Genomic DNA, 22717 nt, shown 5'->3' with positions numbered 1-22717 from the left:
GTAGAAACAAAACAGCCAGCATAGGCAGATTTGTATGCTCCACACATCTCAAAGCAAACAGAGATTTAGTGAAAAGTGAGTTTAGATAACCTCTGTAATTTACCTAGGAGTGACTTAGCACGGCCCTTGCTTTCCAACTTTTAAATGAAATGTCTCTAGCTTGAGAGGAGTCTTATCCTTCAGTGCTAGCAGTTTATAACCTTAATTGTTAAATGCTTCACCAAGGATTAGTTAACAGGGAACAAGAATAAGATATGTTTTAGGCAGGGAGCTGAGAAAGCGTTCTGATATAATATTGCAATTGTGCTATGTTTGTGAATTGCATCCTCTTTTTTTTTTTTTTTAACCCTTGAAATTTCTGCTACTTTTCTGACTTCAGAACTTAAAAGATTCAGTATATTTTTGCCTGCATTGAATGTCTGTTCACTCATTTGTTCATTCAAAAAATATTGCCTGGTACGGCTTAGTGGCTGAGCATGGACCCATGAACCAGGAGGTCACAGTTCCATTCCCATTCTGGGCATATGCCCAGGTTGAGGATTCAATCCCCAGTAGGGGGCATGCAGGAGGCAGCCGATCAACGATTCCCTCTCATCATTGAGGTTTCTCTGTCTCTCCCCCTCTTCCTTCCTCTCTGAAATCAATTTAAAAAGCTTATATAATAAAAGCCTAATATGCTAAGTGTCTGCTCAGACATTCAACAAATCAAAGTGTAATATGCTAATGATATGCTAAGGCCACTCAACTGCTTGCTGTGACGTGCACTGTCCATCAGGGGGCAGATGCTCTGACTGGTAGGTTAGCTTGCTGCTGGGGTCTGGCCAATCAGGACTGAGCAAGCTGGGCCAGACATGCCCTGAAGCCCTCCTGTGGTCCTTCCCTGGCTGGCCAACCTCCTGCGTCTCTCCCCGGCCCCAATCCTATACCAGTGGGGTCCCTCAGCCTGGCCTGTGCCCTCACGCAATCCGGGCTGAGGGACCCCCACCCGAGTGCATGAATTTTGTGCACTGGGCCTCTGGTATATCTATACCAGTGGTCAGCAAACTGTGGCTTGGCAAACTGCGGCTCTCTAGGCACATGCGGCTCTTTGGCCCCTTGAGTGTGGCTCTTCCACAAAATACTGACTTCTGCGCATGGGCCACGAAGTTTCAGTCGCACTGTACATGCGCGCCCGCATGTGGTATTTTGTGGTATTTTGTGGAAGAGCCACACTCAAGGGGCCAAAGAGCCGCATGTGGCTCGTGAGCCGCAATTTGCTGACCACAGATCTATACTAATAAAAGGGTAATATGCTAATTATACTGGATATCTTCCAGACGTCCTTCAAGACAAAGCCACAGTGGCAGGGGCCGAGGCAGAGGCGGTTAAGGGTGATCAGGCCTGCAGGGGAGGGCAGTTGGGGGCAATCAGGCCAGTGGGGGAGCAGTTAGGGGTGATCAGGCTGGCAGGCAGAGGCGGTTAGGGGCAATTGGGCCGGCAGGCAGAGGCGGTTAGGGGTGATCAGGCAGGCAGGCAGGCAAGCGGTTAAGAGCCTGTGGTCCCGGATTGTGAGAGGGATGTCTGATTGCTGGTTTAGGCCCAATCCCTGTGAACATTCCCCAGGTGGTCCCTGATTGGAGAGGGTTCAGGCCAGGCTGAGGGACCCCCACCCCCTCGTGCACGAAATGTTTAAAAAACATTTATTGCAAATCTATATGGTGGGGAGTGTGCTGCACACTGGATTAACAATTAGTGGACTTTTAAGATGTGTTTGCCATTATGAAGTTTACAGTAGTAGGAAACAGAATGAAATTTAGTTGATGCCATAAAAATTGTGCGTCATTAAGAAACCAAGATGGCGGCATAGGTAAATACCTGAAATTGCTGCCTTGCACTACCACTTCAAAAATACAGCTAAAGGACAAAATGGACATCATCCAGAACCACAGGAAGGCTGGCTGAGTGGAAATTCTATAACTAGAAGGAAAGAGAAATGCACACTGAGACTCAGAGGAGCTGTGGAAGTAAAATGCAGAGGTACGGAGGTGCACACAGAAAGGGCTGGCAACTGAGGACGCGGCTGTCTTTTTCAATCGGGAGGGAGACACAGGCTCCTGCTCTGAACTCCAGTTCTGGGCTAGTCTCTGGGGACCCAGACTCATATGGGGAGAAACTGGACTGTGTGGCATCGGTCGGAACTCGAGGGCGGCTTTCTCTTAGAGGTGCTTGCAGCGATTACTGAGGGACACTGAGACCAGGGGCTGCTTAGGGCAGGGCTGAGGATCAACCATAGCTGTTTGCTCCACCCTGTTGATTCCCTGAGACCCCGCCCCACCCAAGCAGTTTGCAGAGGCTTTTGCTATGAATGGCCTGGCCCTTTGCAATCTAAAATTACCTAACAAACTGCAGCTGGGTCAGAGAGACCCAGAACATCCAAAAAAAGGCCCAAGGCCCCATAGCAGTTTGCATTGCTTCACATCTGGGCCTCGTGTGCACCTCCAAACCCCAAACAAAGAAGAGGAATCTGCAGATCTCTGTAGCTCCTACTTAGAGATCCAAGTGCCAGTGTACCCAGTAATCAGAGTGGGACCATGCAGATTACAACTCCTCAGATCCATAAGGGACACACTCAGGGGGCAGACTCAGTGAACACCAAAGCCTTACTGAAGCAAGTCCTGGGCAGGGTGTCTCCAGCACAGAAGTTCTCCCACCGTAGACACAGCTGATTCTCACAGCCAATTGGCCTGGAGGAGGTCAATTCCTCCCAGTGATACCAACTACAATCAAGGCTTAACTACTAGAAGACTGTGCACACAGCCCACAAAGGGGTGCACCAAGAGTGTCCACCTCAGGTAATTGGGGAGGCTGAGCTACTGGGCCCTATAGAACACCTAGCACAGAAAGCCACCCTATGAACACAGGGAAGCAGCCAAAATGCGGAGACAAAGAAACAGGTTACAAATGACAGAAATGGAGGAAAGTAAACTAATGGATATAGAGTTCAAAACCACGGTTATAACATTTTTCAAGAATTTTCTAGAAACCGCCAATAATTTAGTGAGACCATCAATAAATCTAGTGAGACCCCCGATGATATATGAAAAAGGACCAACTAGAAATTAAGCATACACTGACTGAAATAAAGGATATTATGCAGAGATCCAACAGCAGACTAGAGGACTGCAAGAATCAAGTCAAGATTTGAAATACGAAGAAGTAGAAAACACCCAACCGGAAAAGAAAAAAGAAAAAATCCAAAAATATGAAGATAGTGTAAGGAGCCTCTGGGACAACTTCAAGGGAACCAATATCCGAATTATAGGGGTCCCAGAAGAAGAGAGAGAGCAAGATATTGAAAACCTATTTGAAGAAATAATGACAGAAAACTTCCCCTGCCTGGTGAAAGAAATAGACTTACAAGTCCAGGAAGTGCAAAGAACCCCAATCAAAAGGAATCCAAAGAGGACCACACCAAGACATAGCATAAATAAAATGCCAAGAGCAAAAGACAAAGAGAGAATCTTAAAAGCAGCAAGAGAAAGAAACTCAGTTACCTACAAGGGAATACCCATACAATTGTCAGCTGATTTCTCAACAGAAACTATGCAGGCCAGAAGGGAGTGGCAAGAAATATTCAAAGTGATGAATGCCAAGAACCTACAACCAAGATTACTTTATCCAGCAAAGCTATCATTCAGAATTGAAGGTCAGATAAAGAGCTTCACAGATATGAAAAAGCTAAAGGAGTTCATTACCACCAAACCAGTATTATATGAAATGCTGAAAGGTATTCTTTAAGAAGAGGAAGAAGAAAAAGGTAAAGATAAAAATTATGAACAAGTACATATCTATCAACAAGTGAATCTAAAAATCAAGTGAATAAAAAATCTGATGAACAGAATAAATGGGTGAATATAATAGAATCAGGGGCATAGAAAGGGAGTGGACTGGCAATTCTCGGGGGGAAAGGGGTGTGGGAGATGTGGGAAGAGACTGGACAAAAATCGTACACCTATGGATGAGGACAGTGGGGGGGGCGGGTAAGGGCAGAGGGTGGGGTATGAACCGGGTGGAGGGGAGCTATGGGGGAAAAAAAGAGGAACAACTGTAATAATCTGAACAATAAAGATTTAATTTAAAAAATTGTGCGTCATTAATGCTTTAAGGACTTAACCACTTATTGTTTTTTAAATATATTGTTATTGATTTCAGAGAGGAAGGGAGAGGGAGAGAGAGATAGAAACATCAATGATGAGAGAGAATAATTGATCGGCTGCCTCCTACATGCCCCCTACTGCCTTGAGCCTGCAACTCGGGCATGTGCCCTTGACCCTAATCGAACCGGGGACCTTTAGTCTGAAGGCTGACGCTCTGTCCACTGAGCCAAATCAGCTAGGGCTTAACCACTTATTTTGAAGCAAACTTAGAGTGACTTGTTCTTGATTCTTTTTTTTTTTTTGTAATCAAAACCTCTGCAAGCTCTACAGAGTTGATGTTTATTTTTTTAAATTTTATTTTATTGTTTAAAGTATTACAGATAGTAGTACATATGTCTCTTTCCCCCTCCCCCACAATTGACCTTCCCCTGGCCTCCCCTACTCCCCTGTTCTTGATTCTTTTTGCAAAATATATTTGAGTATTCAGGATTTTGGGTCAACATGTTTACATATGTGTATTTATATGTGAAATTAGACCTTAATCAGAAAAGCAAGACAATTTGAACTAGAGGGAGAGAGGGGGGGAGGGAGGAAATTAATTAGTATACATGTATCATAGTGAGATTTCAGTATAATGACAGGTAGTAAGTAGATTTGTGTGGGTAAATTTGTTAGCTGTGCTAAATGGACTTTTGTAGGCAGGGAAGTAAAAAATCTTCATGGCCTACTTTCTTTAAAAATATTCAATACTTAAAAATCAAGATGAAAGTTAACTTCCTGTAGAACAGTGTAGTAGAGCAAATGAGAAGCATGACACACAAGATCATGTTGAATTATGTGACAGTTTTCTGTAATTTTGAGCAAGAAAATGTACCTCAGATTCCTTATTCCAATAGAGTACAACAGAGGGACTAAATTTGGTGATCCCTCCTAGTGCTGAAATCTTACGGTTTTAATTTTTTTTGGTTTAGCAGTTTCTTGATGACTTTGATTGTTAGAAAGTCAAGATACTTTCTTATTGTCTGTACTTGTTCAGCTTCAAGAATTAAAACATGGGGAAGGCCCCAGCCGGGTAGCTCTGTTAGAACATGTTCTCATATACCAAAGGCCAAAGTTACAGGTTCAGTCCCCGTCAGGGCACATATAAGAATCAACCAGTGAATGCATGGATATGTGGAACAACAAATGGATGTCTCTCTCTCCTCCTTTCCTCTCTCCCTTGCTCTCTCTCTCTCAAAATCAATCAAATACATTTTTTAAGGGAGGAATAAGGCTTTGCTTTCTCTGATATTTTCTGACTAGGTACTTCGTAACTCAGGAAGACCTTATTTATTCCCAGTAATATGTTTTACTAAACTCTTTCAGGTAACTTTAAAAAGACTGTGACTTAATAGTAGATTATGGCTTGAAGTCAGTTTTTGTTTTTTGTTGTTATTAGAAAGTTTTAGTGAGGTATTTTTCTTTGTCTCTATAGTTATCAGAGACTATTGCAGACGATTGCTGTACTCGAGGCTCAACGTTCTCAAGCAGTCCAGGATCTTGAAAGTTTAAGCAGACACCAGAAAGAAGCACTAAAAAATCCCATTGGATTTGTGGAGAAACTCCAGAAGAAGGTATATATTAAGCACTCTTTTTAAGATTTATTTGGTAAAAGCTTCTGTTTTTTTATACGGTATATACTTTAAAAATGTTTAATTTTTTCTCTTTCTGTAATTAACTATACTAGAAGGCAGGACATTGCCTTTCTGAAAATAGCTAGGAACTTTATTTGGATGTTCATATAGGAACTTGATGTCCTGTTCCCTAGCCAGTTTTATGATCTTTTCGTGTTACTTTCCCCATTTTAGAGTGTTTTCCTTCTTCTGCTTTCCTGATTTCAGGATTAGCTAAAAACAACAACAACACCACCACCAGAAAAACCAAAACACAAAAAACCTTCAGGGTTTATTAATGTCTTTAGTTTCAATTTACTTTTGTAACTCAAGATAGTGAGATAGAAAACAATGGTGATAAAAACAAAAACTCTCTTTTAAATGTCTTTAATATTATGATTGCCAAGTCAGTGAAGTAGCGGTATAAATTTTACTTAATTTTGAAGTGTCCTTTATTTTAGTATAGAATTTTTTATAATTTTCTGTTTTCCTTAAAACTGAACTTTCGTATTTAACAGGTAACCATATGAAAATGATTCAAATTTTTATAATAACCTTTTAATCTTTATTTTATTATTATTATTATTTTAATCCTTATCTGAGGATAGTTTTTCTGTTGAATTTTAGAGAGGGTGGAAGCGGGTGGGGAGAAACATTGAAGTGAGAGAGACACATCGATTGGTTGCCCCTGAGCAGATCGTGGGGATTGAACCTGCAACCCAGGTACTGCCTTTGATCAGAAATCGAACCCATGATGCTTCGGTGTGTGGATCAACACTAACTACTGAGCAACACTGGCCAGGGCTATAATATAAAAATGTGGAGATAATCTAGATGTGCGTTTATGACATAGTATGTGTCTTAAATTAGGGATCAGTAATTGTTCAATAATATTAATTAGCATTGTGTGACAAGATTAAAACTGAAAAACTATCAAAAAGAATTCGCTTCTTCACCTTAAACAAAAACCTAGCTTGTGTAGGTATAGTATGACAATATTTTTTTATGTTTTCCAAAGTTTTGAACTACTCTTGGTTTAAATATATTTCTTTATTGATTTCAGAGAGGAAAGGAGAGGGGGAGAACAATAGAAACATCAATGATGAAAGAGAATTGATTGGCTGCCTCCTGCATGCCCCCTACTGGGGATCAAGCCTGCAACCTGGGCATGTGCCCTTGGCCAGAATCGAACCTGCTACCCTTAAGTCTGCAGGCCGATGCTCTATCCATTGAGCCAAACCAGTATGACAATTTTAGTGTAGTTATTAGTTCCCTGTTTTTAATGAATCACAAAAGTGATCTACCAAGTATTAAGGGAATGGCCCTGAGGACTTTGTTTCATTTAGATGTATTAATTTATTATTTTGATTTTTCCAGCTATAATATTTACTTGACAAACATTTCTTTATGTGCTTTAAGAACACTGAATATCTTAATGGATATGGAATCTATATATTGATTTGTTAAAACTTTTAAAGTTTCTAGAACTCTATTGCATTCTCCCTGTTACAGCATGTCCACTTAGATGTTTATTGATTCTGCACTTAAATAACTAGAGGCCCGGTACAGTCCGTGCACCAGTGGGTCCGTGCACCAGTGGGTCCCTCGGCCTGGCCTGCAAGGATTGGGCCGAAACCAGCTCCCCAACATCCCCTGAGGGGTCCCAGATTGTGAGAGGGCGCAGGCCAGGCCGAAGGACCCCCACCGGTGCACCATCAGGGCCAGGGAGGGATTGCAGGAGGGCTCCAGGGCGTGTCTGGCCCTTCTCTCCCAGTCCTAATCAGCCGGATCCCAGCAGCAAGCTAACCTACTGGTTGGAGCGTCTGCCCTCTGGTGGTTAGTGCACATCATAGGAACTGGTTGAACGGTCGAACAAATGGTAGGACTCTTAGCATAATTATTAAGCTTTTATTATATAGGATTTGCTGTTGCAAGAAGATATAGTACTTACAATGATTACTTAAAATGGATCCAGCTAAAATAGATGGTGTTGTAAATATTGTTAAAACATTTGTTAACCTTAATTTTATTTTATTCATGTTTCCAAGTGGACAGAACATAGAGTTAGGCACATTTATTAAAGTTGTATGCAGCTGGGTATTTGCTGGTTCTCCATTTTCAGGTTTAGTTTAGAACTGAATTTCTGTTCATTTTATCTCAGAAACAGATGTGATATAGACCAATTTTAATGTACAGGTGTATAGTAAATCCAGATACTATAATAATCATGAAAAATGTATGTTCCTTGGAGAGAAATGCTTATACTGGATTTACTTTAGGTGTTTGACTTTCTGTGTTTACTCATGTATACTTAATTTGCCTATTCTCTTTAGGTTTACCACATTAAGCTGTTGACATGTGATCTGTTTGTTTTAGTGGACATCTAGAAACTCCTCATTGAAATTAGGAAATTTGTGGTATATATTAATGTATAGAATGCAGGGAACATTTATGGCTGTTAGCTTTCTTTAATATTACCATTATTACTTTAAAAGATGCTCTAATTTTGCAAAAGTTGAACATTAGACTTGTAGGTACATTTATGACAATGTAATATGTCATAAGCAAAATAAAAATTAAGAATTCTGTGTCACAAAGTGGATTTTGCCCTTCCAGTTTTATAATTTATGACCTGATTGTTTTCCTCATCGTTTTAAACGTTGAAGGTATTGTATAAGTAACACACTCATATCTAATTATCATTTTACTACCTTTGCTTTATCCCATATCTATCAGTATCATTCCATCTTATTATAAGATAGAATGCTTTTGATACATTTCAAAGTTGCAGACATATATTAACTTACCAAAACACTTCAAATGCATATTATTAACTAAAATCCTTACACTTTTATAAAGGTGAATTTTTACATACAATGAAATTTAAAATTTCCTAATTGTAGCATTCTATGAGTTCAACAAATGCATCCACCTATATTTGTCCCAAACCCCTTAAAAGACATTGATCATAGTCACCTGATTATAGTAATTATAACAACAAATGACTTCTCTAAAGGTGGTTGGTAAAGTAACTGAATTTCAAGTAAATTAAAGCTATAATTTTGATTCTCAAGATATAATTTTCTTACATGTTGTAAGAATATATATTGTGAAAATAATTCACTGTTTTATGGATAAGTGGTGAACATGGGCTACATTTAAAATAAACAACCTTTTTTTGCTTTGCTTTTTATGTTTAAGTTTAAAGTCTGTTAGTGATAATGTACAATATGTCTATACAGTTCAGCTTTAGAGCTCTAAAAATAGTGCTTATATTTTGTTAAAATTGATTTGTCCTTTCCTTGTTATCATCTTTATCATTCAATGTTTAGACTACATTATCTTAACTTCATTGGCTATTGGATTTCAACAGTGACTGGAAATGCCCAGGTGATGATTATTTGGATTTGGTGTCATCTGAAGTTTGGCTATAGTTGGTAATTTCTTGAATTAAATTTAGACTGTTTTATTTTTTTCCAGGCTGATATAGGGCTTCCATATCCACAGAGAGTTGTTCAATTGCCCGAGATTGTATGGGACCAATATACCAATAGTCTTGGGAACTTTGAAAGAGAATTTAAAAATCGTAAAAGACATACTAGGAGAGTTAAGCTAGTTTTTGATAAAGGTAAGAAATGACATGATAAGATTTTGAGTAGAGAAATACCTGGCAAATTCTTGCTTTAATAATCCTATACATGGTCTTTTATTTAGTAGGTTTACCTGCTAGACCAAAAAGTCCTTCAGATCCTAAGAAGGATGGAGAGTCCCTTTCATACTCTATGTTGCCTTTGAGTGATGGCCCAGAAGGCTCAAGCAGTCGTCCTCAAGTAAGCAGTACACAGTATTGGAGTAGGAAAATTTGAATTGTAGACAAAATATTCTGACATTTTGCTGATTTGTATTCTAAAAATTCAAGCAGTCTTTTCACTGAAGATAGCAGAGACATGAACTTGAAGTTAAGAGAAACCTGGATTGCATACCCAACTCTAACACTTACTAGCTATGGGACTTCAGATGTCATTTATTAAGGACTCCAAGCTGCAGTTTCCATTTATATAAAACATTATTAATATTGCCTATGTTCTAGAGTTGTTGTGAGGATTAAATGAGTAATATGTGTAATATTACATTATATATGTTTAAAAAATAAATTTACTAAAACATTTGGAATTAATAAAAAAGTTCTATAATTCGTTATTTGGTTATATCAGAGGGTGGTCTTTGTTATTTTCTGCTTGAAAAGGCCTTGTTTTATATGCAGATGATAAGAGGACGTCTGTGTGATGACACCAAACCTGAAACCTTTAACCAGTTGTGGACTGTTGAAGAACAGGTAATAGATATTTCTAAATTGTGTAGGTTAAAAAGAGTTAAAATTAGATATGAATAAAGTGTTTATTATTGTTTATAATCTCTCTTCACCATGAATTTAACATATTTAAACTTATTTCTGTATACCTTTCTGCAATCTTCAAGAATTTTGGATTTTGAGAAAATATGAAATTCTGTTTGGGGATGATTTTTAAAGAAGGAACCTGGGTTTTGGGAGGAAGAGTGAAAAAGGTAGTGAAATGGATGGAATAAAACTTTTGTAGTGCAGTTTTGGGAGAGAATAACTTGGGGCCAAGTCAAGTGTGCCTCTGAGCTCTTGTTTTGTTGTAGAGGGGAGCTGACGAAGCCAGTCAGAGGGTTCTGTTTCATTGTGGCATGCAGCTAGGACTGTTTGTGGGTAAGGTTGGAGACACATTTCTGTCTCATAGGAGGATTAACTTCACAGTTTATTAAAAGCTTAAGAATCTTGACTTCAAGCATCCAGATTATTCTGCATCTTTATTATTTATTACTATGGGAGAACTTAGGAATAGGTCAGAATATTAAAATCAAATCTTTGAATGGAGGACCACACAAAGGAAGGAAAGTCTCTTTTTCTGTCCAAATCCAAATGAATTTATATGTTTTTGTCAAATGTATAAGGGTGAACCTAAATGTAGTCTACAAGTAAAGATGGTCAATGGAAATCACCAAGATGTGTAAAATATCAATTAATTAATTTTTGCATACTATCTTTTTACTGAAGTGAATAGAAAATCTTTTTAAGGGCTTCTATAGGTTTATTCTCTAATTTCGTTTTCCCCGTGAATTCTTTAAGTTGCTTTATGGGAAATTTTTCTTACCATGACGATTTCTAGTGCCTAACCCCCAAAGTTGAGGAAGGAATATTATAATTTAAAATGAAAATGTGGATGTATTTATTTAGAATTTCAGTATTAAACTTTCTTAAATGTGATCTTGGATTTGTCTTAGAAAAAGCTTGAACAGCTACTCCTGAAATACCCTCCTGAAGAAGTGGAATCTCGACGCTGGCAGAAGATAGCAGATGAGCTGGGCAATAGGACAGCAAAACAGGTAATTGAGGAGACAGTCCCATATGTTGGTATGTTTTTGATAGTTTATTTTATGAAGGATAGTGTGACTGACATCAGCAGACTGCAGCATCGTTTTAGCTACAGAGTACAATGATAATGTAGGATTTTAAAATTAGCATTGTGTATTTTTGTATTGCTTTCAGAGAAAACTTGTGATAATACTGAAAAATGAAAATGTAGTGGCCATAGTGTTTGTTGCATGCTTGATGATGCACCAGTGATATACTTTAAAAAAAATTCTTTATTGATTAAAGTATTACATATGTCTCTTTTTTTCCCTTTTGACCTCTCCCCGACCACTCCGATGCCCCAGCACATGCCCTCACTCTCCTAGTGTCTGTGTTCATTGGTTATGCTTATATGCATGCATACAAGTCCTTTGGTTAATCTCTTACCCTCCTTCCCTGCCTTCCTTCTGAGGTTTGACAGTCTGTTCGATGCTTCTCTGACTCTGGATTGGTTTTTGTTCATCAGTTTATGTTGTTCATTATATTCCACAAATGAGTGAGATCATGTGATACTTATCTTTCTCTGACTGGCTTATTTCACTTAGCATAATGCTCTCCATGTCCATCCATGCTGTTGCGAATGGTAAGACTTCCATCTTTTTTACAGCAGTGTGGTATTCCATTGTGTAGATGTACCACAGTTTTTTAATTCACTCATCTGCTGATGGGCACTTAGGCTGTTTCCAAATCTTAGCTATTGTAAGTTGTGCTGCTATGAACATAGGGGTGCATATATCTTTTCTGATTGGTGTTTCTGATTTCTTGGGATATATTCCTAGAAGTGGGATTACTGGGTCAAATGGGAGTTCCATTTTTAATTTTTTTGAGGAAACTCCATGCTGTTTTCCACCGTGGCTGCACCAGTCTGCATTCCCACTGACAGTGCATGAGAGTTTCTTTTTCTCCGCATCCTTTCCAGCACTTGTTGTTTGTTGATTTGTTGATGATCGCCATTCTGACAGGTGTGAGGTGGTACCTCATTGTTGTTTTGATTTGCATCTCTCAGATGATTAGTGACTTTGAGCATGTTTTCATACGTCTCTCAGCCTTCTGTATGTCCTCTTTCGAAAAGTGTTTGTTTAGGTCCTTTGCCTATTTTTTGATTGGATTGTTTATCTTCCTTTTGTTAAGTTATATGAGTTCCCTGTAAATTTTGGAGGTTAAACCTTTATTGGAGATAACATTGGCAAATATGTTCTCCCATGCAGTGGGCTTTCTTGTTGTTTTGTTGATGGTTTCTTTTGCTGTGCAGAAGCTTTTTATTTTGATGTAGTCCCATTTATTTATTTTCTCCTTACTTTTCATTGTCCTAGGACAGTGATGGCGAACGTTTGAGCTCGGCGTATCAGCATTTTGAAAAACCCTAACTTACCTCTGGTGCCGTGTCATATATAGAAATTTTTTGATATTTGCAACCATAGTAAAACAAAGACTTATATTCTTGATATTTATTTTATATATTCAAATGCCATTTAACAAAGAAAAATCAACCAAAAAAATGAGTTTGCGTGTCATAGGTTCGCCTTCACTGTCCTAAGAGCTGTATCGGTAAAGATATTGCTATGATATACGTCTAATATTTTGCTGCCTATGGATTCCTCTTAAGATTTTTATGGTTTCCCATCGTATGTTTAAGTCCTTTATCCATTTTGAGTTTATTTTTGTGTATGGTGTAAGCTGGTGGTTTAATTTCATATTTTTGCATATATCTGTCCAATTTTCCGAGCACCATTTATTGAAGAGACTGTCTTGATTCCATTGTATGCTGTTGCCTCCACTGTCAAATATTAATTGAGCATAATTGCTTGGGTCGATTTCTGGGTTCTCTGTTTGGTTCCATTGGTCTATATGTCTGTTCTTGTGCCAGTACAGGTAATTTGGAGAACAGTGGCTTTGTAATACATCTTGATGTCTGGTATTGAGATCCCTCCTACTTTGTTCTTTCTCAGGAATGCTGCAGCTATCCGGGGTCTTTTTCATTCCATATGAATTTTTGGAGAGTTTGTTCTAGGTCTGTGAAATATGCCATTGGTATTTTAATGGGGCTTGCATTGAATCTATAGATTGCTTTGTATAATACGGACATTTTATTTTTTTATTTTATTTTTTCTAATTAAATCTTTATTGTTCAGATTACATTTGTTCCTCTTTTTCCCCCCCATAACTCCCCTCCTCCCAGTTCCCACCCTACCCTCCGCCCTCACTCCCCACCCACTGTCCTCATCCATAGGTGCACGATTTTTGTCCAGTCTCTTCCCGCATCTCCCACACCCCTTCCCCCCCCCCAAGAATAGTCAGTCCATTCCCTTTCTATGTCCCTGATTCTATTATAATCACCAGTTCATTCTGTTCATCAGATTATTTATTCACTTGATTCTTAGATTCACTTGTTGGTAGATGCGTATTTGTTGTTCATAATTTGTATCTGTACCTTTTTCTTTTTCTTCTTCCTCTTCTTAAAGGATACCTTTCAGCATTTCATATAATAATGGTTTGGTGGTGATGAACTCCTTTAGCTTTTTCTTATCTGTGAAGCTCTTTATCTGACCTTCAATTCTGAATGATAGCTTTGCTGGATAAAGTAATCTTGGTTGTAGGTTCTTGGCATTCATCACTTTGAATATTTCTTGCCACTCCCTTCTGGCCTGCAAAGTTTCTGTTGAGAAATCAGCTGACAGTCGTCTGGGTATTCCCTTGTAGGTAACTGAGTTTCTTTCTCTTGCTGCTTTTAAGATTCTCTCTTTGTCTTTTGCTCTTGGCATTTTAATTATGATGTGTCTTGGTGTGGTCCTCTTTGGATTCCTTTTGTTTGGGGTTCTCTGCACTTCCTGGACATGGAAGTCTATTTCTTTCACCAGGTAGGGGAAGTTTTTCATTATTTCTTCAAATAGGTTTTCAATATCTTGCTCTTTCTCATCTTCTGGCACCCCTATAATTCGGATGTTGGTACGCTTGAAGCTGTCCCAGAGGCTCCTTACACTATCTTCATATTTTCAGATTCTTTTTTCATTTGCTTTTCCGGTTGGGTGTTTTTTGCTTCTTCACATTTCAAATCTTTGCCTTGATTCTTGCACTCCTCTGGTCTGCTGTTGGGAGCCTGTATAATATTCTTTATTGCAGTCAGTGTATGCTTAATTTCTAGTTGGTCCTTTATCACAACATCAGGGTCTCATTAGATTTCTTGTACATCTCATTAAGTTTATCATCAGTCTCTAGAAGACTCTTGAAAGACCTCAAAAGTGTGGTTTTGAATTCTATATCCAGCAGCCTGCTTTCCTCCAGTTCTGTCATTTGTGTCCTGTTTCTTTGTCTCGGCATTTTTTATGCTTCGCTGTGTCGATAGAGTGGCTTTCTGTGCTAAGTGTCCCAATTACCTGAGGTAGACACTCTTGGTGCACCCCCTTGTGGTCTTTGTGCACAGTCTTGTTGTAGTTAAGCCTTGATTGTTGTAGGTAATACTGGGAGGGATTTGACCTCCAGGCCAACTGGCTGTGAGAATCAGCTGTGTCTGCAGTGGGAGAACTTCTGTCCTCTAGGGAGGTGCTAATCTAGCCTTTGCCTGAGGCTATCCCGCAAATGCCTCTGTACAGGGTCCCAGGGGATCAACAGGGCGGGTGGAGCGAGCAGTTATGGCTGCTCTCAGTCCCGTCCCCAGAGGCTCTGCCTCTCAGTGTCCCAGCAACCGCTGCAAACCTCGGAGAGAAAGCTGCCCTCGCGTTCCAACCGCTGCCAGACAGTCCCGCTTCTCCCGTTTGAGTCTGGGTCACTAGAGACTCGCCCGGAACTGGAGCTCAGAGCCTGAGACTCCCTCCCAATTGAAAACAACAGCCACACACTCAGCCGCCAGCCCGCTCTGCGCGCACCTCCGCACCTTATTATTTCATTTCCGCACTGCGCTTCCTCTGAGTCTCGGTATGCTTTTCTCTTTCCTTCTAGTTGTGGAATTTCCACTCAGCCAGCCTTCCTGTGGTTCTGGGTGATGTCCGTTCCATCTTTTAGTTGTATTTTTGAAGTGGTTGTGCAAGGCAGCAATCTCCGGTGTTTACCTATGCCGCCATCTTGGTTTTTTTCCAATATAGACATTTTAATGATGTTGATTCTACCAATCCATGAACACGGCGTAGACTTCCATTTGTTTATGTCTTCCTTTATCTCTTTTTTCAATGTCCTGTAGATCTCTGAGTACAGGTCTTTTACCTCCTTAGTTAAATTTATTCCCAGGTATCTTAATATTTTTTGTTGCAATGGTAGATGGCATTGTTTTTTAAGTTTCTCTTTCTGTAATTCATTATTGGTGTATAAAAACGTGATAGATTTGTGGGTGTTAATTTTGTATCCTGCTAAATTGCTGAATTCATTTATTAAGTCTAGTAGCTTATTGGTGGAGTCTTTAGGGTTTTCTATGTACAATATCATGTCATCTGCGAATAATGACAGTTTTACTTCTTTTCCAATTTGGACACCTTTTATTTTTTTCTTGTCTAGTTGCTATGGCTAGCACTTTCTGTACTCTGTTAAACAGGAGTGGTAAGAGTTGGTATCCCTGTCTTGTTCCTGTTCTTAGGTGAAATGCTTTTAGTTCTTACATATTGAGTATGATGTTGGCTATAGGTTTGTCATGTAAGGTTATTATTATGTTGAGGTGTTATCCCTCTATTTCCATTTTGCTGAGGGTTTGTATCAAGAAAGGGTGTTGGATATTGTAAAATGCTTTTTCTGCATCAATTGATATGATTATGATTTTTATCTCTCAATATTTTTATGTGGTGTATCACGTTTATTGATTTGAGGATATTGTTCCATCCTTGCTTCCCCGGAATAAATCCCATTTTTTCATGGTGTATGATCTTTCTGTACTGCTGGATCTGATTTGCTAGACTTTGTTGAGGATTTTAGCATCTATGTTCATCAGGGATTTGGCCTGTAATTCTTTTTTTGTGGTGTCTTTATCTGGTTTTGGGGTTAGGGTAATGCTGGCTTCATAGAAAGAGCTTAGAAGTGTGCCTTCCTCTTGAATTTTTTGGAATAGTCTGAGTAGGATAGGTTTTAGTTCTTCTTTGAATGTTTGGTAAAACTCCCCAGTGAAGCCATCTGGCCTAGGACTTTTGTTTGCTGGAAGTTTTATCGGCCTATTCATGTTTTTTGATTCTTCCTGATTGAGTTTTGGAATGTCATATTTTCTAGGAATATGTCCACTTCTTCTAAGTTGTCCAGTTTGTTGGAATAGAGTTGTTAATAGTATTTTTTTTTTTTTTTTTACAATTTTTTGTATTTCTGGCGTCCGTTGTTATTTTGCCTCTTTCGTTTCTGATTTTGTTTATTTGGGTCCGCTCTCTTTGCTTCTTGGTGAGCCAGGCTAGAGGTTCATCAATCTTGGTTATCTTTTCAGAGAACAAGCTCTTGGTTTTATTGATCTTTTTGTATTTTTTCCTTGGGCTCTGTCATTTATTTCTGCTCTGATCTTTATTATCTCCTTCCTTCCTTCTGCTCACTCTGGGCTTTTCTTGTTGCTCTCTTTCTAATTACGTATTTTAAGTTGAAGAGTTAGATAATTTATTACCAGTGTTTCTTGTTTTTGGAGGTAGGCCTATAATGCTATGCACTTCCCTCTCAGGACTGTTTTCACTGTGTCCCATAGATTTTGGATTGTTGTGTTTTCATTGCCATTTGTTTCCAGGAAGTTTTTAATTTCTTCTTTGATCTCTTTGGTAACTCAACTATATACTTTTTGATTAGACTGTGGTAACAGATTTGTGACATGGCCTTAGTTAGTATTTCCTGCTTGTCTCTAAAAAAACCAGCATTTTTCTCCTTCACATTCTCATCGATATTAGATGTGTTTTTGTATTATAAGCATTAGTAGTCACAAGTTGAAAGTATGTATTTAGCTTTGGAATCAATCATTTTAAGGATGTTAAATACCTTTGGTGGCAGTTTAAAATTATTTCTAGATTTATGATAAATTTAAAATTGTTAGCATTCGTTTAGATACACATATACATTTTAATTTTTAAAGGCTATTCAGGTATTACACGCTTGTCTGCTGATGGGAATGATCTAGTAGAAAATGAATAAATGATGGTGTACAATAGAATGAATAACTGTTGAACATTTGTTAGTGAATCCCAATTTGACAGTCCTTCAGGACCTCTTGAACATGCTTTTGAGAGACTTCAATTTTTATGGAAAGCATATACACCTAGATGAATGCATTTGAAATTGGACCAAAAACTCAAAAACTATTCAGGTATAGTATGTATTGGCATTATGTTCAATGGATTGTCATGTTTTCTTAGGTTGCCAGCCGAGTGCAGAAGTATTTCATAAAACTAACTAAAGCTGGCATTCCAGTCCCAGGCAGAACACCAAACTTATATATATACTCCAAAAAGGTAAGAAGAAAATATATGAAAATAAATCTTAGATCAGAGATTAAACTCATCAAAGTCAGAATTGCTATGTAAAGATGTATACATTTATTAGAATGAACTTGTTTTATTTTTAAAAGTTCACTTACTCTAAGCATTTTGTTATATTGAGCATAAACACAAGGCAGGATTCCATGATTGCTACTCAGTTTAATTGAGAGAGCTTAATGATGTTTGTTCATTATTTTCTTTGGAGTAGGTTAACTTATGTGAATGAGTGCTGCTCGAAATATTTTATGTTATATTGAATGTGTCAGAAAGGCCTTTGTGATGTTAAAGTTTTTAAGATTTTGACACTTTAATAAACACTATCAGTTTCCAGTTTTTAGATATGCTACTTAAATCTAAGAATAGAAATGTTTAAGATATTTTATTTGATCCTTACTGTTATTCTAGAAGTGTAAGTAATATCACCTTCACTTTACTGGTAATGATGTTAGTAGCTAGCTGTTATTCTCATGATTGAATGCTCTGGGCCAGGTACTGTTGTACAATTTTTTTATAGATGAGACAAGTAGGCCTTACAATATGTTCGGTAGATTGTCTACTCACATTACTATTAAATCTGGGAACCACTGATCCTCTGATTCTGATCTCAAGTCATTTCCACTGTTGTTCTCTGGTTGTCTCCACAGTGAAAAAGCTACTGTCCCTTTCCTACATAGCACATTGCATCAAATTGTAGCCAGGGTTGTTGTTTCGCTTTAATTACAAAAAATAAAGCACCTAATGGCCTAATTTCATTTCCTTAGTAAATCATCCTGGTACTTCTCCTCCTCCACTACTGCCATCCTTCATATAAAGAGAAGCTAAGAGCATATTAATGCTGTTGCTCTTTTTTTATCGAAGCTATACATTTTGTTTTTATTCTTTTTACCAAGTTTTGGAAGCTTATTTTAACTTATCAGTTGTTTAAAATATTCTGGGTTTTGTTTTCCCCTAAATATTAGCATTACCTATATTAGATATGTAGAATTTACCCTATAACTTTGGAGTGTTGGAACCTTGATAATCAACGTTCAACTTAACAGCTCTAATTTTTATGGCTAGTTTCTAAGTTAATCTTAGATGTGTTGTGTACCTTTTCTCCCCACATCTAAGACTAGATGGTGATAAAAAAGAAGTACTAGAGAAACCTAAATGTGTTCCTTCCTCTGAGTGCAAAGAATTTTAAGTTATCAGACATTTTTACTGTAGAGATCTAGCCCAGCCATAGACACAATGATTCCTTGCCATGATTAGACTTTAAATCTTCAAAAATAAAATAATGGTTCTCTGTGTAGCTGAGGCTATTATTCTTTGTGACCAGTGAAGAGAGGCATTCTGTGTAGTGGCTTAGAGTGAGGGCTCTGGCCTCCCACAGGCCTAGTTTGTGATACTGGTTCTACCACTATCTCCTGCAACACCTTGCACAGCAGCTGTAACCTCTTTGTGCCTCCATTTCTTGATCTTAAATTAGAGGTGGTAATAACGGCTTTATAGGACTGAGGTAAGGATTAAATGAGGTTGGCATAGAGTAAGCAGTCAGTCAGTGTTAGGTTCCATTTTCAGACATTCACCATGTTGTGGAAATTTTCCTTTTACTTGATAGTTTTATATTTGGCTAAGGCTACTTCATCTTCCCTGATCTTCTATGAGGATTGTAAGAGGAGTTCAGTTCAGCATTTGAGTGTCAAGAGTGTGATAAATACTGGTGATACAAATATAAGCTAGATAATGAGCATGTGGTCCTGTTGTTTGGGTATTCCCCCTCCATGTCTCTTTTTTTGTTTTTTAAAGGTAAATTGTGCTTTAAAAATCCAGTTAATGTAGGTAAAGCAGCTGCATAGGAGTGTGATGAATGATAGAAGTGAGCCCTAGCTGGTTTGGCTCAGTGGATAGAGCATTGGCCCTCAGACTGATGGGTCCCAGGTTCAATTCCAGTCAAAGGCACATACCTCAGTTGCAGGCTCTAGCCCTGGCCCTGGACCAGGCACCAGTGGGAGGCAACCAATCAATGTTTCTTTCTGTCTGTTTCTCCCTCTCCCTTCCACTCTCTCTAAAAATCAATGGAAAAACATCCTTGGGTGAGGATTAACAACAACAGTAAAAAAAATAGTAGAAGTAAAATCCTTCTAATAGACTTGTGGGAAGTAACATTTATATTTTTATCTTCTTGATTATTTTAATGATTTTCCACTGTTCCAATTAAAAATTTGTTTTCTCATTTAGTCTTCAACAAGCAGACGACAGCACCCTCTTAATAAGCATCTCTTTAAACCTTCCACTTTTATGACTTCCCACGAACCACCAGTGTATATGGATGAAGATGATGACCGATCTTGTTTTCATAGCCACATGAGCACTGCTATGGAGGAGGCATCAGTAAGTTAACTGTTTTTACTACAGATGTATATTTGTCTATGCACTGTACACATTAGGGCCCAAACAAGCACACCAGGATTTTCTCATTATTCCTACTCTTTGGAGAATGAGGGTTTCTTTTCTTTTTTTAATTAACAAGTCAAATTTATGGGTCTTTTATTACATTGTGTTTAATTTTTTTAAGTAATTGAAATAGAAGAGGATAATAAATCCATATTCACCCATCATCTAACTTTAACAATTATCAATTTATGGCAATCTTGTTTTTATCTATACTTCCTACCCATCCCAACTTTGTCACAAATTATTTCAGAGAAAATCCTAGACATTACACAGTTTCATTATGTTTGTAAAGGTACTTCTTTATATGATCAAATATACATTCAGTTCACATTTCCCCAATCGTAAATTGCAATAGGTTCTCCCCTCTCCCCTTCTTTTTTCTCTCTTACTTTTTTTGTTGTTGTTGTTGGTAGTGAAAAACTGGGTCATTTGTCTTGTAGAATTTACCATTGTGTGGATATTATTGTTTGCATCATCCTGGTATCATTTAACCTGTTTCTCTGTTCCCTGAATTTCCAGTAAATTTATAGGTCTAGCTCAGGGGTGGGAAAACTTTTTGACTCGAGGGCCACAATGGGTTCTTAAACTGGACCGGAGGGCCGGAACAAAAGCATGGATGGAGTGTTTGTGTGAACTAATATAAATTCAAAGTAAACATCATTACATAAAAGGGTACGGTTTTTTTTGTTTTTGTTTTTTTTTAGTTTTATTCATTTCAAATGGGCCGTAGTTTGCCCACGGCTGGTCTAGCTAGTTGATCAGACTAAAATTTGTTAAGCTGGGCAGGACTATTTCATTTGTACTTTCTCCGTTTGATCATCTCTCTTTTTTTCTGTTTGACATAGCCATTGCTTTTTGCCTAGATCCATTAGTTCATTAAATGTTACAAAATAGTGATATTCTTTCTTTTCTTCTTTATTTATTTGATTATCCTACATACAGGAAAAGGCAGTATAGCTGCTGAGGGAGAGTAGGAGAAGTAGAAAGAGACACAATAAAACTGTTCACACTGGTTATTTGAGGGCAGGGGAGTAGGTTGGAAGGAGCATTGTTAATTTTTTTAAAAAATGTATGGATACCTTTACTCTTTGCTTATTATAGTGAGCACTTACTACTTTAGTAATTTGAGGAAAAAAAACACTGACATAAAACTAGTCCTGGCCACCACCATGAACACTTGATAATTTTAGAACACCACAGACCACTGCTTAGTTCTTCCCTTTATTTTGTTTTTAAAATACTGAGTTTATTCTCTACCATCTCCCAAAAATGAATGAGATTTTAAAAGTTTGTATTCTTAAAAACTGTTGGATTTAAATATATTTAATATGTTTTAGTCCATTGACAGTTGTAACCTATTCAAGTTAGATTTTGAATTCTTTTTGACAAGACTCCAGTAGTCTTTAATAGCTTCCTTACTGTTTGGTATGATAAGGAAGTTCTGGGCTCTTTTTGTATATTTCCTACCTCAGGCCTAGCATCAGCCCTGCTTTCTTTTATTGGGAAATAGTATTAGTGAACTATATCCTGACTCCAGAAATGTTATTTGCTACTTGGTTGATCATTGTTTCTAGGCCTCTTTAATGGCAAAAGCTGGGAAGTATATTTTTGTTCAAAGATAAAACACATCATAAGTTTATATTTTTATTTCAAATACAACTTCACTATGGGAATTTCACTTTCCCTTGTTAATCTTAATATATATATTCTTTCTCCCATTTTGAAAACCCCATTTACCAGTAATGTCAACATAATAATATTCACTTTCTTTGTCTTACGCTGCTTACAACAGTCTTAGAATATAATACTAACACTACCATCTATATCCTATATAATAAAGAGGGAATATGCTAATTGGTCCTAACGGTGTCCAAGTCATGACCAGTCAAAGGTGTGCAAGCACAGGAACGGGGGGGGGGGGGGGGGGTTGGGGGGGGAGGGGCGGGAACTTGTGCCACCAGGACATGAAGCTGCTGTTGGGGGCAGCACCCCCGGCGGAAGTGCGCACAGGCCCGTGGTGCCGCCCGGCCCAGAGGGGGGCATCAGGACAGGCTGTGGCAGCCCCCCCCCCCGTGGAAGCACGTGCCCATGGTGCCACCCAGTCTAGAGGGTGGCATCAGGATGGGGGCGGGGCCTCGGTGGAGAGCTCGTAGCACTCCTGTGCTGGGGTCTGAAGGCATGGAGAGGAAGGGAGAGCACATTGGCAGTTAGGGGCTTTAGGCCAGAAGGGGAGTGCAGATAGGCAGTTAGGGGGATCAGGCCAGGAGGGGAGAGCAGTTAGGACCATCAGGCTGGCAGGGGAGTGCTTAGGAGCCAGTGGTTCTGGATTGCGAGAGGGATCCCAGATTGGAGAGGGTGCAGGACAGGCTGAGGTACACCCCCCACCACCACCACCATGCATGAATTTCATGTACCAGGCAACTAGTGTATATATACATACATATATATATAAAGCTAATATGCTAAGTGTCTGACCATCTGACCAGTCGCTATGACATGCACTGATCACCAGGGGGAAGACGCTCAATGCAGGAGCTGCCGAGCTGCAGTGACTTGGCAGCAGCAGTTTTTGTTTTTGTTTTTAATTTCTTTATAGATTAAGGTATTACATATGTGTCCTTATCCCCCCATAGCCCC

At 38.6% G+C, this 22717-nt stretch overlaps 1 protein-coding gene across 9 annotated transcripts in view; it reads left to right on the top strand.

The window, feature by feature from the left end:
• The window catches only part of ZZZ3 (zinc finger ZZ-type containing 3), a 119866-nt gene that overhangs the window by 86639 nt on the left and 10510 nt on the right, over positions 1–22717 (top strand). For 3 of the 9 annotated variants that reach the window (XM_036347407.1, XM_036347405.1, XM_036347406.1), the window contains 7 exons: positions 5611–5749; positions 9269–9416; positions 9503–9618; positions 10035–10124; positions 11096–11197; positions 17522–17617; positions 19865–20017. In XM_036347407.1, coding sequence (XP_036203300.1) covers positions 5611–5749; positions 9269–9416; positions 9503–9618; positions 10035–10124; positions 11096–11197; positions 17522–17617; positions 19865–20017 — 844 coding nt within the window. The remainder of the gene's footprint in view (positions 1–5610; positions 5750–9268; positions 9417–9502; positions 9619–10034; positions 10125–11095; positions 11198–17521; positions 17618–19864; positions 20018–22717) is intronic. The other 6 variants (XM_036347410.1, XM_036347408.1, XM_036347409.1 and 3 more) reach the window with 6 other exon arrangements.

The sequence above is a fragment of the Myotis myotis genome, unplaced genomic scaffold, assembly GCF_014108235.1.
Source record: "Myotis myotis isolate mMyoMyo1 unplaced genomic scaffold, mMyoMyo1.p scaffold_m19_p_2, whole genome shotgun sequence".
In the NCBI taxonomy this organism is placed as follows: Eukaryota; Metazoa; Chordata; class Mammalia; order Chiroptera; family Vespertilionidae; genus Myotis; species Myotis myotis.
The sequence above is the reverse complement of the archived record's forward strand: the minus strand, read 5'-3'. Positions and strand labels throughout refer to the sequence as shown.